Raw genomic sequence first — 14364 nt, forward strand, 5'->3', positions numbered from 1 at the left:
CAACTTCTGTCTAAGAGCACTGCAGTGTACCTTCATCACATTGACTGTCGTGATTCAAGGCAAAGGCTCACCACAATCTTTTCCAGAGCAATTAGGATGTATAATAAATGTTGGCCTTGCCAGCTTTGCCCACAATCCATGAATGGATAAAAAACATATACACTCGTGGTGACAAACAGTAGCCTAAGTTTTTACTAAAAATAATTTCCAGAGGCAAGTTATTTTTATTTTGAGATTCTATCAAATATAAGGAAGTTCAGAGTGTGACAATCTCACCTAGCAGCCTGCACCGCACTGAGCTGAAGCCCCTGGTTGTCACTGGAAGCATTCTGTTCAACAAAATTACAATTAGTAAATACTTAAGTTCATGCTGCAGCAAATAAAAGTTCAACTTTAACATTAAAGTTAGTCACCTGCACTATTGCTTCTAATGATGTATTTTGCTGCAGAAAGAGTAAAAAAAGAAAACATTAGTTTCCAAATTATATTTAAAAAGTTACTTCAAATTGAGAATGTTCTTTGAAAAAGTGGTATATTACAAATCGACCATTTAACTTACTGTTGAATAAATCAAACTCAAGCCAAAATGTACATACATATAGATTTTATATTTATTGCATTCACCGAATAAAATAATCTGCAGACCACATAATAAAGCAAGCATATCTGCTTAGGGAGCATACCACATAAAAAGGTCACGGCTAATTTGCTGACAGCAGAAAAATTGTTTGCTGAAGCTGCTAAAAAAGACCACATAAAATTGTTTTGAAAGCCCTCCATAAAAAAAATTACAAAGTTCCCCTAAGGCACTAATATGAAGTTTCCATTTTAGTTTACCAGATTTTTTGAGACCACCAAGTACCTTGCAACTCACAATAAAGCAATTCACCTATAACTTCATCACTGGACAGGACCCAAACTGGTTATAATTACATTAAGATACTTGATAAAGTTCTATGAAGTATGATGTATATTTAAGAGGACTGCACCAATAATTAGAGTGACATCATTGTCTGAATCGGAATATGATATCTCTTGTGCCTCTTCATTCATTTTATTTATATATTTAAATAATTACAAGCAAATCTTAAATGGGGAACAAAATTGCTATAAATTATCAAGAGATTCTAACAACACAAATTTTATAACAAGATTGGTTTCCAATTGTGGTATCATCACCATAAAATAAAAATATTCTCAGTGCCAATAATTAAAATGTTGCTCTAATTGAAAATATTATTCTAAGCTCCCGGATTACATTCAGACCCTGAATTTCTATTTTGACTCGGTTAAAATCTAGAAATACAACTTTCACCACAGGTTGATATAATATATACAATTACTATATATTAAAACATGGATGACATACAAATACCTTTTTTAAACAGTGAAACATTGATGAACTGGAGCATGGTTTCACCCCTGCCAAGTTCATCAATCTCAGCATCAAAACTCAAGCCCTAAATTCTACGGAGTATTTACTTATACAACAGCAAAAGTATTTACCACTCTGATGTCACCATCAAGGTCAGAGTCTTCGCAAGTATCCTCTTGAGGGACATTTCTTCGCTTTAATAAATGTTCATCTCTCTTGTTCTAAATACAAAAGAGAAATATTTTGCTGTTCAGGCGAGAAATAATTTTTCAGCGCAACCTTAAAATGCCAACAAAAATCCAAATGACTCGTATATTTAGCTGTGATAATCCAATCTTCTCCAAGTGTGCAATTCAATTTTCTCCACATATATACAAAGCAACAAGCTAACATTCTACACAGCATGTTGCGGGCACTCAAAGGTTAAAAGGTTTCAAGCGACATTGCATTTGTACAAAATATTTAATCATAAGCTAATATATTAAACTTTATAACCTCATTTAAACAGAATTAGACTTAGGTGCTAAACATAAATCTCAATTTCTTTTTGCAGCAGTGATGGGTTTTAACAAAAACTCTTCTTACCTTTCTTAGTTCTACAACCACCTCATTGCGTTGTCTTCTCATAGACTAAAGAAAAAAATGTTTATAGTAAATTTGGTTTGCCTTCCAGACGACAACAAATTGTAATGCTATTTAAATCATGAAGTTCTTCAAGTAAAACTGTTACTCTAGCATGATGATCACAAAACTCAATGTTTACAGTAAACAGAATGCAATTATGAGTCTAAACAGTAAGCTAATGCCATTTAAATGAATAGTTAAACTAATGCAGATCTTTTCAACCACTTTGTGATAATGCAAAATGTCATCCTGACCAAGACAGACTAGGATAGTCCACCGTTTGATCCTACAGCTAGGCAAGGAAGCAACTTGAGTTCTTGCTTTTAATTGACATCTTACAGAAGGCCACAAGAAAATGTAATGATATACGGCAGAAGTGGGTTAGGCTGTTCGTTCAAGGTCAAATACGAACTAACTGATTTGCTCTGGCCAAGTTAATATAATGTGGAGATGCCACCTGGGCTTGCAAAATCTCACTAGCTGTCCTGGCTGGAGACAATACACATCTCTTTAACCTGTGCTTAATCCTCTCTCCACTCACATTGTCTGTACCTTTAAGACTTGATTACCTGTAACGACTTGCATTCCAACCATTATTTTGTAAATTGAGTTTGTCTCTTTATATGCCCTGTTTGTGAACAGAACTCCCACTTACCTGATGAAGGAGCAACGCTCCGAAAGCTAGTGGCTTGTGCTACCAAATAAACCCGTTGGACTTTAACCTGGTGTTGTGAGACTTCTTACCAAGTTGATATATACAGAATGACCACTTTAACGAGGTATCTGACTTTGTATAGAACTAAACTCAGCTCCAGGTAACTGAGAGCCTAAAGCAGTTTCTTGGAAGTTCAACATGTCAAATCAAAATAGGTAGCAACTATTTTTAGAGTTTCAAATTCGTCTTCCAACTAACTGAAGTGGCACTGTTCTACAATGTGAACATTCAGTTGAGGAATTCTAAGAAAAATTAAGTTATCACCAAAGCAGAAAATAAAGATCGTAAAATTCTATAAAGTATTCCTAAAAACATATCATCCCATGAGAATGTATTCAAGCAGAAAACATGTCTGTAATAAATGCTTATTTGTTTGACAATGGAAACAAACACACAACACATGAACTGCAAAAGGTTCAAATTAATAGCTACATATTAAATCAGGACATATTATCTTTTCATTCAAAAGTAACACCAGGTCCTGTCAGTACTTCAATGCCAACTGTGTCCCTACCTGTGATAAGTTAATATTGAGAATGAGAGGGTGACCTTATTGAGACATATAGGATTCTCAGGGGTTTGACAGGGGAGATGCTGAGAGGTAGTTTCCCTTGTTGGACAATCTAGGACTGGAGGGCATAATCTTAAGACTAAGAGGCTGCCCAGAGTTGGAGAAATTTCTTCTCTCAGAGGGTAGTGAATCTATGGAATTCTTTACCATAGAGATGAGAGGCTGGGTCATTATGTTCAAGACAAGCAGATTTTTAATCAGTAAGGGAATCAAGGATTATCGGGATACGGTGGAAAATGGGAGTTGAAGATGATCAGATCGGAGCAGAGCAGATTTGATGGGCTGAATGGCTCCTATGTCTCCTAGGTTTTCCCCACTTTAAGGCAAGTCTGTGATATTAGAATCTTTTAAGTCAAGCTGTAGATCTTCATGCAGTTCCAGGCTCTGACTACTGGCAGAACTGTGGAGGAATTTTTTGTTTGACCTCTTCTATTTCCCACAGCAACTCGGTTTGTTGAAGCAAGATCATGTTTAAATATATTTTCAATTTTATTTTCCTTTCAATTTAATTAAAATATTATCTTTCATCCAGGGTTTTTACTTTTGCTCAAAACTAAGATGTAAGCAAATGACTGTGGGTGCTGGAATCTTAAAACACAGAATATGCTAGAAAGTTTCAGCAGGTCTGACAGCACCTATGGAGAGAAAACAGAACTGAGTGTGGAGGATTCTACGAAGAATTGAGGTAATTGGATATAATTTCATAGCCCAAGACATAGTTAAAAGATCAAAACTGGGAACTTAATATTCAGGGATTTTTGACTTTTTGGAGAGATAGGCAGAAGGAAAAAAGGTGGTGGGATAGCACTGTTAACCAGAGATGAAATGGAAGACAGTTGTGAGGTGATCTAGACTCGGATGATGTACAATCCATTTGGGTGGAGGTAAAAAAAAACAGCAAGAGGAAGACTTTGGTAGCAGTGTATAAACCCTCAAACAGCAGCTACACATAGTAAAGGATATAAATCAACAAATAATAGGATCATGTAAAAACAATAGAGCAATAATTATGGGTGACTTTAATCTTTATGTTGATTGGGTTAATCAAGTTGTAACGGGTAGCTACAACAAATTCATAGAGTGAATTAGGGATAGTTTCCTACAGCAATATGCCATGGAGCCAACCAGGGAACAGGCTATCTTGGATCTTGTAAGGGGTAATGAATGACCTCAGAGTAAAAGATCTCCCAGGAAGTAGTAATCATAACACGATAGAATTTAATATTCAGTTTCAGTGTGAGAACCTTGGATCGGAAACAACTGTGTTTAACTTTAATAAAGGGAATTACAATAAAATGGGGATAAGAGTTAGCTAACGTGGACTGGGTAGACAGATTAGCAGGAAAGACAGTGAGCAAGCAGTGGCAGACATTTAAGGAGGTAAGTCATGACTCTCAACAAAAATATATCCCAGTAAGAAGGAAAGATTCTAAGAGAGGGATAAATCAATTATGGCTAACCCAAGGAAGTTTGGACAGTATTAAATTGAAAGAAAAAGATATGAGGTAAAAGTCAGTGGTAGCTCCAAAGACTGGGATAAATTCAGAATCTAGCAAAGGAGAACTAAAAACATAATAAAGAAAGACAGAATAAACGACGAGGGCAAACTAGTGAGGAATATAAAATCTGACAATATGAGTTTCTTTAAATATATAAAAAGGAAGACAGAGGTTAAGGTGAACATCGGCCCCTCAGAAAATGAATCTGGGGAGATAGTTATGGGTAAACAAAGAAATGGCAGAGGAGTTAAACAAATATTTTGCATCAGTCTTTACGGTGAAATTACTTTGAAAATAAAGTAATTAATACTAAAGAATACGGGGAAGGAATTAAGTACCATCACTACATAAATAATATTAGTCAAACTAATGAAGCTAAAAGGAGATAAGTCCCCTGGCCCAGATGGTTTGCATCCAAGAATCCTAAAACAAGTAGCTACAGAGATAGTGGATGCATTAGCTGCAATTGCACTTTTTCAAAAATTGTGTTTCTGGAGAAATCCTGGAGGATTGGAGAACTGTCAATATGATATCCTTGTTCATAAAGGGAGGGAGGCAAAAAGTGGATAACTATAGGCCAGTTAGCAAAACATCTATTGTTAGAAAAATGTTGGGATTATTAAGGAAGTAATAGCACATTTGGAAAATCATAATCTAATCAAGCAGAGTCAACATGACTTCATAAAAGGGAACCCATGTCGGACTAATTTATTAGTTTTTCAAGAATGTCTAAACAAGAGAGGAGGGAGCCAGTAGATGTATTGTATTTGGATTTCCAGAAGGCATTTGATAAGGTACCTCACAAAAGGTTAAGTCAGAAGAGCCCATGGAGTTGAAGGTAGCATATCGACATGGATAAAGAATTGGCTAATAGACAGGAAGCAGCGAGTGGGAATAAGGGGTTCTTTTTCAGGTTGGCGACCTGTAACCCATGGGGTCCCACAGATCAGTGCTGGGATCGCAACTGTTTGCAATGCACATTAATGACTTGGAGGAAGGAAGCAAATATACTGTAGCCAAATTTACAGACAACACAAAAATTGATGGAAAGGCAAGTTCTGAGAGGGATACAAACAACTTATAAAGAGATGCTGATGGGTTAAGTAAGAGGACAAAAAGTTGGCAAGTGGAGCATAATGTGGGAAACTATGAAGCTGTTCATTTTGGAAGGGAGAACAAAAAAAAACAGCATTATTTAAATGGAGAAAAGCTACAGAAAGCGGCAACACAAAAGGGACTTGGGGATACTTCTGCACGAAGCAAAGAAAACTAGCACACAGGTAATCAGGTAGTCTAATAAAATGTTGGCAATTCAAAAGGGTTGGAGCATAAGAATAGAGAAGTCTTTCTGCTACTGAACAAGGTACTGGTGAGACTACATCTCAAGTACTCTGAGCAGTTTTAGACAAACTAATTGGGATAAAATTTAAGATATTATTTCATTGAAGACTTTTCAGAGAAGATTCACTAGGACGATCTTCGGTATGGAGGAGGATTATCTGATCAGCAATGGTGAAACAGATTGGGACTCTACTCACTGAAATTAAGAATAATGAGGTGATCTCATTGAAATTCTTGATCAATAAGGGAATAAAGAGTTACGGGGAAAGGGCAGGAAAGTGGAGGTGAATCATCATAGAATCCCTACAGTACAGAACAGGTGAGGAATGTTGGATCAGCTATGATCCTATTGCAGGCTCAAGGGGCCGAACAGCCGACTCCTACTTCTTATGGTGCTAACAGCACATGTTTTGATCCCCATTGCAGCTGGGTGAATTTGGGACTGTCTCCTTATCCTGATGGTTGTGGTGCTGTCAGTCAGACCTGTCCTTGGCCAGAGAACTCAAGAAGCTTAACCCTCACTATTTCTATCACAATCCCCTGCTCTTGCAGAGAAAGTCCCCCACTCAACTGAGCATGTCTTTCATTAATCCCTCTCACTTATCAGACTTTGCATATCACAGATCATTGCTGAGCTACTTTTCAGTTTTTACCAACTCCCTTCCTTTCACTATCTCCACCCCATTACATGCAAATTAAAAAAGGCAAAACCTGAACTAAAAGGAATAGTTTAGGGAAGAGGACTGATGAAAAGTTTCCAGCTGAAGCTTTTAAGATTCATTTCACGTATTTGAAGTTTGTTCACAGCTCCTAGTTAATCATAAATTGCAGTAATTTAAGTAGCACACTCTTACTTTAATGCAATTAATTATTTTTGTTAAAATTTTATGTAGATCCATTCCTCAGAGACGGCAGAGGAATAAACTGATACTTCAGGTTATCCTACATTCAAAGGCACATCCTGGGAATATGCAATTTAGACCAATGAGATGAATACATCTTTCTCAAAGATCCTAACTGAAGTGAACTTGGATTATTCAATAGAGCTTCCAACAGGCAAGGGCTCATTACATAAAATAGCCTCAATTTCCAGTGATAAACAGCATTTTGATTCAACATAGGACATTTTTTTGTCAAACCGAAGCATGTTTTAGGTAGTGCAGGAATGCAAACCTACACCTGTACTACACCTTATTGATACTGGGTGCCTTAAATGGAAATAAATTCTATTCCCATGTATTATGTCCCATGCCTTGGCGTGTACCAATAAACCACAAAGGAACCACGTGTCTTCGACAGAATAATTTACCAACAATCACGGCCTAATTTAAGATTTTAGCTTCTCCAATATCTTTACCTTCTTGCATTCGAGACAGGTTCTGGCTGAGAGTGAAGAGAAAATACGTTTCCAGGTCTCTATCAAATATTGCTCCATAACACTGTCAAGACAGAGCTTATGTTGACCTCTCTTGTTTACCACTCTCATAGGGTGGCACTTGACCCTCTCTGCATCTACCATGAACTTGATCACAAAGGTCGGATCAATGTCGAAACTGTAGATACTACCTTCAATGCCTTAATACCAGTACGGTGTACTACTCAACACATTTTAAATTAACACGTGCAAGTAATTAAATTATGCAAAAAATGCACATCAGTTTAAAGCACTCATCCTTTTTTACCCCCAGAAGTACTAAATATCACGTAGCACATATCGTATCAGGCTCTACGGAGCTACGGTGATGGAGCTTTTGAATCAACTGGCAATTTTTCAAAAAAGTCACATACTTCCCAAATTATTACATTTTACTTATTCTGACAACTATGCTCATCCAGCACTAACAAAGTGAGAAAGTGAAACAATCCCAAGCAACAAGCAATTAAACAATTGGTGACAAGTGGAGAAGCTGAAATTTGCAACCTTTTATGTCTTGACTGATATGAACCATGATGCATTCACAAATTTTCTAGTTCGGATTTTCAAAAGCCAAATGCAGTATCAGTTGAAACTCAAACTAATTATGGATATGATTTTATGGTTCACCATCCTGTTTTGAACCAAGTGAAATAAGAAAGTTAATGGTTCAAAACACACTTTTCTTGTCAGTTAAATCCTGTTTAGATGAGAAGGTTTACTGGTTTTAAGGACTCCAGTGTTGATTTTGCACAACCAAATGTAGTCAATTAAGTGTACAGGTCCACAATTATTATGTATGCATATATATGCCCTATTATTTTGGCAGCTTCTATGTATGGAGTGGTTTTCCCATAAGGGCGTTGCTCTGGAATTGAATGCTGCTCCCTTCAACATGAGACATACACTGGTGACTAATCTGGACACTGGGTATTCTAAATGAGAAACTTATTCTATTCCTCAGCAGCGAAATCCATCATCACAATGACCATACAGAGAAAATCATGAAATAACTAACCCTAAGCTTCACTCACATATTTCTCTCCCAGAGAAATAATGTTGTGGTCATATTACTTTCATATAAATTAAAGGCCCTAATTTACAGAACACGATAAACCATGTTCAGAAACATAAAATCAAAATGCTGTTGCTGCTGGAAATCTGAAATAGAAAGTGCTGGAAATACTCAGCACACCTGGCAGCATTTGAAAGAGAAACAGAGTTATCGCTTCAAGTCGATGACCTTTCATCAAAACCATTGTTTCTCTCTTCACAGATGCTGTCAGATCTGTGTATTTCCAGCATATTCTGTATTTATTTCAGATCGTTCCAAAGGCCCCCCCGCCCCCAATTGCAGCAACAACAACTTCTATTTATATAGTGCCTCTAACACAGTGAAGCATTTCAAGGTGCTTCACAGGAACATTATAAAAGAAAATGACACTGAGCCACGTCAGGTGATATTTGGTCAGCTGACCTAAAGCTTGGTCAAAGAGGTAGGTTTTAAGGAGTATTTTAAAAGAGGAAGGTGAGGTAGTGGCAGTATTCCAGATTAGGGCCAACACACGAGATGTTCATCTTCAATGACATGTTGAAGGCTCCGGAGAAGATGTCGTAGCTTCTCCGCTCCGGTCAAGTACTGGATCGCCAAGGCCATCCCCACTTCATGCCTTCAAACAACCGCAGAACCTCAAACAGACCATTGTCCGCAGCAAACTACCCAGCCTTCAGAAGAACAGTGACCATGACACCACACAACCCTGCCACAGCAACCTCTGCAAGACGTGCCGGATCATCGACACGGATGCCATCATCTCACGTGAGAACACCATCCACCAGGTACACGGTACATACTCTTGCAACTCGGCCAACGTTGTCTACCTGATACGCTGCAGGAAAGGATGTCCCGAGGCATGGTACATTGGGGAGACCATGCAGACGCTATGACAACGGATGAATGAACACCACTCGACAATCACCAGGCAAGAGCGTTGTCTTCCTGTTGGGGAACACTTCAGTGGTCACAGGCATTCGGCCTCTGATCTTCGGGTAAGTGTTCTCCGAGACGGCCTTCACGACACATAACAACAGAGTCCCTGAGCAGAGACCGATAGCCAAGTTCTGCACACGAGGACAGCTTCAACCGGGATCTTGGGTTCATGTCACACTATCTGTAACCCCCACGACTTGCCTGGGCTTGCAAAATCTCACTAACTGTTCTGGCTGGAGACAATACACATCTCTTTAACCTGTGCTTAATCCTCTCTCCACTCACATTGTCTGTACCTTTAAGACTTGATTACCTGTAAAGACTCGCATTCCAACCATTATTTTGTAAATTGAGTTTGTGTCTTTATATGCCCCGTTTGTGAACAGAACTCCCACTTACCTGATGAAGGAGCAACGCTCTGAAAGCTAGTGGCTTTTGCTACCAAATAAACTTGTTGGACTTTAACCTGGTGTTGTGAGACTTCTTACGGTGTAAAATGGGACATAGCTTGGCCTCCCCTGATGATTCTACCTTACCAAACACTTCAGAATAAGTACGCCGTGCATTTTTGAAGAGGCCTGGCTTGGAAGTCTGGGCCAGAAATGGGTGCAAGGTGAAAAAAGAGTGCAGCTTGAATCCAGTGGTGATTGCCACTCCTTGGAAGTTGTGACCCAGTGTCTTTCATGAGCCTGGGAAGTTGAAAAATGTATCATGGGCAATTAAGCAATTGTTTGAAGTGCTGTCACTGTTGTAGAAAATTCAGAACCAATTTGCACAAAAACAAAAGCAGTGGATTAAATAATTAGATCTGTTTCTTTGGTTCTTGTTAAGGGATAAATATTGGCCAGGAAACCAGGGGAACTCCTGTACTCTTTTTCAAAAAGTGTCATAGGACCTTTTGTGCCATCAGAAAGATAAGATTTAACATCTCACTCAATATAAAGCTGTTGACAGTGTTGGGACTCAAGAACCAGCCTGGATTGAACTCAAGGCCTTAGAGTGGGGCATGAACATACAAACCTTTGCCAGAGAGGTAAGAGTGCAAGCACTGAGCCAAGGTCAACACCCTGATTGAAAATTCACTGTAATCAACTGTATTGGTGTACACTTTTAGAAGAAAGTATTCCCTACCATAACATTTTGGACATAAATTATAACACTGATTTTTCTGATTATTAACACCAGAATCAACGGTGAACTGGCCAAAATAAACATGTAAATTTGTTTTTTGATACCAAGTACTAGAGTAACTGATGTCACATTTGATACCAAGATGAACTAAATCTCACATTCATGCCATCAGTAAGTTTGTCTATTTCCACCTGGGTATAATCACCCAACTTGCCTGTATCAGCTCAGCTGGGGAAACCCCCATTCATGCCTTCATTACCTTTAGACTTGACAATTCCAATGCATTCCTAGTTATATTCCCACATTCAACCCTGAAACTTATCATCCAAAATTCTGCTGTCCCCATTTAACTCACCAAATCACATTCCCCTATCACCCCTGCACTTGTTGATTCACACAAGCTCCCAGTCAAACACAACTTGATTTTAAAATTCTCATGCTGGTTTTAAAACCTCTCCATGGCCTTGTCCCTTCCCCTTCCTATCTCTAATCTTCTCCAGCCTCACAACCCTCGGAGATATTTGTACTGTAATTCTGGCCACAAGCATCCTCGAGTTTAATTGCTCCAATATTGGACCGAATGTCCTAATTCTGTTCCTACATCATATAGTGGCACTCTTTCAGTCACATTGGCCCTAATCTGGAATACTGTCACTACCTACCGTCCTCCTTAAAACCTACCTCTTTGACCAAGCTTCAGGTCAGCTGACCAAATATCACCTGATGTGGCTCAGTGTCATTTTCTTTTATAATGTTCCCGTGAAGCACCTTGAAATGCTTCACTGTGTTAGAGGCACTATATAAATAGAAGTTGTTGCTGCAATTGAAACACTCAGAAGAAACTCTAATTAAACTTTGAAAGCTTCAGATAAATAAAGGATATTTTCCAAGTCCACATAGACAACCTGCCACCTTCCACTCTCCATAAACAAAACTCTGCTCACCAATCAAGCATGCTTTCTGATCTCCTTGGCTCCTGAACCACCAATGCCTCAAATTTAAGATTCTCATCCATATGTTCATGTCTCTCTCTGGCCTCTGCCTTCTCCATCTCTATAACCCAGCAAGAACTCAGCACTTCCCCAACTATGACCTCCTGTACATCCTTCACTCTTTATCATTCCATTGGAAGCCATATCTACAACTGTTTGGACTAAGCTCTGGAATCCCCCCCATCTTCTCATCTCCACCTTTCCCCCCCTCAAAAAAATGATCAATTTGATGAAGCTTTAAATCACTTGTCCGATTATTATAAGATCACCTTCTTTGACCGAGTATCAATTTTTAACTGATTACAATCCTGTAAAGCATTTTGGGTCTTTTCCTGTCAAGAGTGGCAGGTTGTTCTTTTGATGCCTTATTGACTCAGGTGGCTCGAAAAGCTGAGGACCCGAATATTCAAAACTGATCAGACTTCAGTTGGAAATGTTCCCTTAGTTTCTCCATGAAGCGAAACCATGCACTATTTTTCATTGATAATGTGTTTCTCAACAACAGACTGTACAGCTACATTTAGTTATCAACAAAAAGGAAACACATATGTTTTATCAATTTGCTTGAAAAAATAATCTGGTCCCTGAAAGTGTTTTTCCAATTCCGTTACGAATATAGTACCTTTAAACTGTTGCAAAATAATTTCTTAAAACTTGTCACCCCATACCAAGTCTCAATTAGCACCCAAACACTACAGTCCTGGGAAGTGAAAAAAAAGTGTAGTTAAAAGCCAACAGGACTCAATTACATCCACGTAATTACTGTTAACTCTTCTGATGGAGAGAGAAGGGAACAGAAGATAAAGTCCTGTCACAATGGTAGCCCTCATTATAGCTCCAACTCTCAAAAGGATCATTTCTGTAATACAAACATATTTTAGCAATACCTTCGAGGAATCAATGCTATAAGTTCAAACACAAAGTATGCTGACATCAGCCAAATGATTCGCAATTAAATAAAATTACGTGAAGTACATTACAGTACATGTTATGTAAAAACAACTAATACTGTAATCCGTCCATGTGTATTACTTCCACGATGTACAGGTTATTCACAACTTTCTAAGTACCTATTCACTCCTAGGTATTATTTGATTAAATAAACAAAAACCTTAATTAATAAAAACCTTCCGCATGCTGCAGGTTCTGTAATGATTGTCTTATCATTTTCCGAGAATGTAGACCGCGCTGTGCTGCATGAGACAATTGTTAACTGGGAATTTATATTCCTAAGAGAGTCGTTGTTTTACTATTTGCTTTCTAAATAATCTTGAAAAAGAGTGTAACACTAATTATTTACAATAGTGTGCCTGGGTGGAAACTGACTTTCAGAAGGAGGATTTACCTTTCAATTTGAACCGGTGCGTTGATAAAAAGTTATACACCTACAAAAAAAATGCGTTGGTGGTGCTCAAGTTTTACCTGCGGCATCGTTTTAGAACACTCACTCGGTTTTCAAATCGGAAACTTATATAACACTTAAACACGGGCAGTCGGCACATTTTCCTCATCCAGGAAAACGCCAAGTGCTTGTGGCTGGCTGGTTTGCGAGCTCGGTTTTATAGCTGGACACGGCAATCCGGAATCCTGCTGCAGAACCAAGTTACTTTAAACCCTCTTTATTGACGTATCCTCTTAACTTCCAACGTCTCCGCCTGGTTGCCCTGCTCACGCCTGGAGGTTCAGTTAGGCCTCAGACAGGCCTGACTCGGGGTTACTCACAAATTACTAAAGACGTCACTGCGGCGGCAGCGGCGGCGGCACCGCCACAAACAGTAAAATGAACAATAAAAAAAAACCCTCATTCACCTCCAGATCCCGCCCTTTGTTCTTGAAATTCTTCAGCCGCTGCTTGTCGTTGTCCGCCATTGCCGTGCGCTTCTGGAGAAGTAAACTTATCGCTCTATTTAATGACCGACGTTGAAAAGGAAACAATGAGCAGCACCAGCTCTTCCACCTGCCTTTCCCCCCTCACTTTGCTTCACCACAATCAGCCAAAATGCCGGTAAAACACTCCAGCCTCGCTTTCACCGCAATGGGCAGCTCGCAGTAAGAGAGGCGCTGATTGGTGCGCCGCCTCCCAGTGAGGCCAAGGTCCGGGGGGGGAGGAGGAGGGGAGGGGAACAATCGCGGTGCGAAGCGGTCCTCCGGGCACAGGGGGCGCTGCCTCTGGCTGAATCCGTCCGTCCCGCTGCTTTCACCGACAACCTTCGATCCCACACCCCCTGGCCTCAACAATTCAACGCCTTCTTTCTGCGAACTCGGCAGCGAGCAGGCCGCTACTCCTCCCCTTCTCAGCAACCGCGCTTCCCAGCCCGATCTTCCTGTGACCGCCGCCCTAGCAACCGCGCCTCCGGCTGCCATATTGGAGTGAGTGCGTGTTTTGCTTCTGCTGTGCTGTGGGCCCGCGGCGCCAGCGAGAGGAATTTGCAGTTCCAGGCGGACCCGGGCTGGAGGGCGCTATTTTCCTGTGTGCCCCCGGCGAGCTCCAGCTGTGTGCGCAAGGCCTTCAAGGGTTTAAAACATTCATGTACAATTCCTAGTTCTGTGGTCAGGTTTCCTGTTCGCAGTCCCTTCCGCCAAAAACAATTTGACTTCTGAAGAATTTCACCCAACAACTTTAAAAGGTTTTAACGCTGGGAATAACACGTTTGGTGATATCAGGTATTCAATGTAAAAGTGGACATTTAACAATTAATCTATTTGAAATCT

At 39.5% G+C, this 14364-nt stretch overlaps 1 protein-coding gene across 1 annotated transcript in view; it reads right to left on the reverse strand.

The window, feature by feature from the left end:
- Window positions 1-14067, reverse strand: part of kpna4 (karyopherin alpha 4 (importin alpha 3)) — a 31004-nt gene extending 16937 nt beyond the window's left edge. Inside the window, exons 1-5 of the mRNA XM_078209030.1 lie at window positions 13462-14067; window positions 1961-2005; window positions 1507-1596; window positions 414-443; window positions 277-329 (exon numbers count right to left, since the gene is read on the reverse strand). Coding sequence (XP_078065156.1) covers window positions 277-329; window positions 414-443; window positions 1507-1596; window positions 1961-2005; window positions 13462-13521 — 278 coding nt within the window. The 5' untranslated portion in view covers window positions 13522-14067. The remainder of the gene's footprint in view (window positions 1-276; window positions 330-413; window positions 444-1506; window positions 1597-1960; window positions 2006-13461) is intronic.
- Window positions 14068-14364: the final 297 nt, after the last annotated feature.

The sequence above is a fragment of the Mustelus asterias genome, chromosome 3, assembly GCF_964213995.1.
Source record: "Mustelus asterias chromosome 3, sMusAst1.hap1.1, whole genome shotgun sequence".
NCBI lineage: Eukaryota > Metazoa > Chordata > Chondrichthyes > Carcharhiniformes > Triakidae > Mustelus > Mustelus asterias.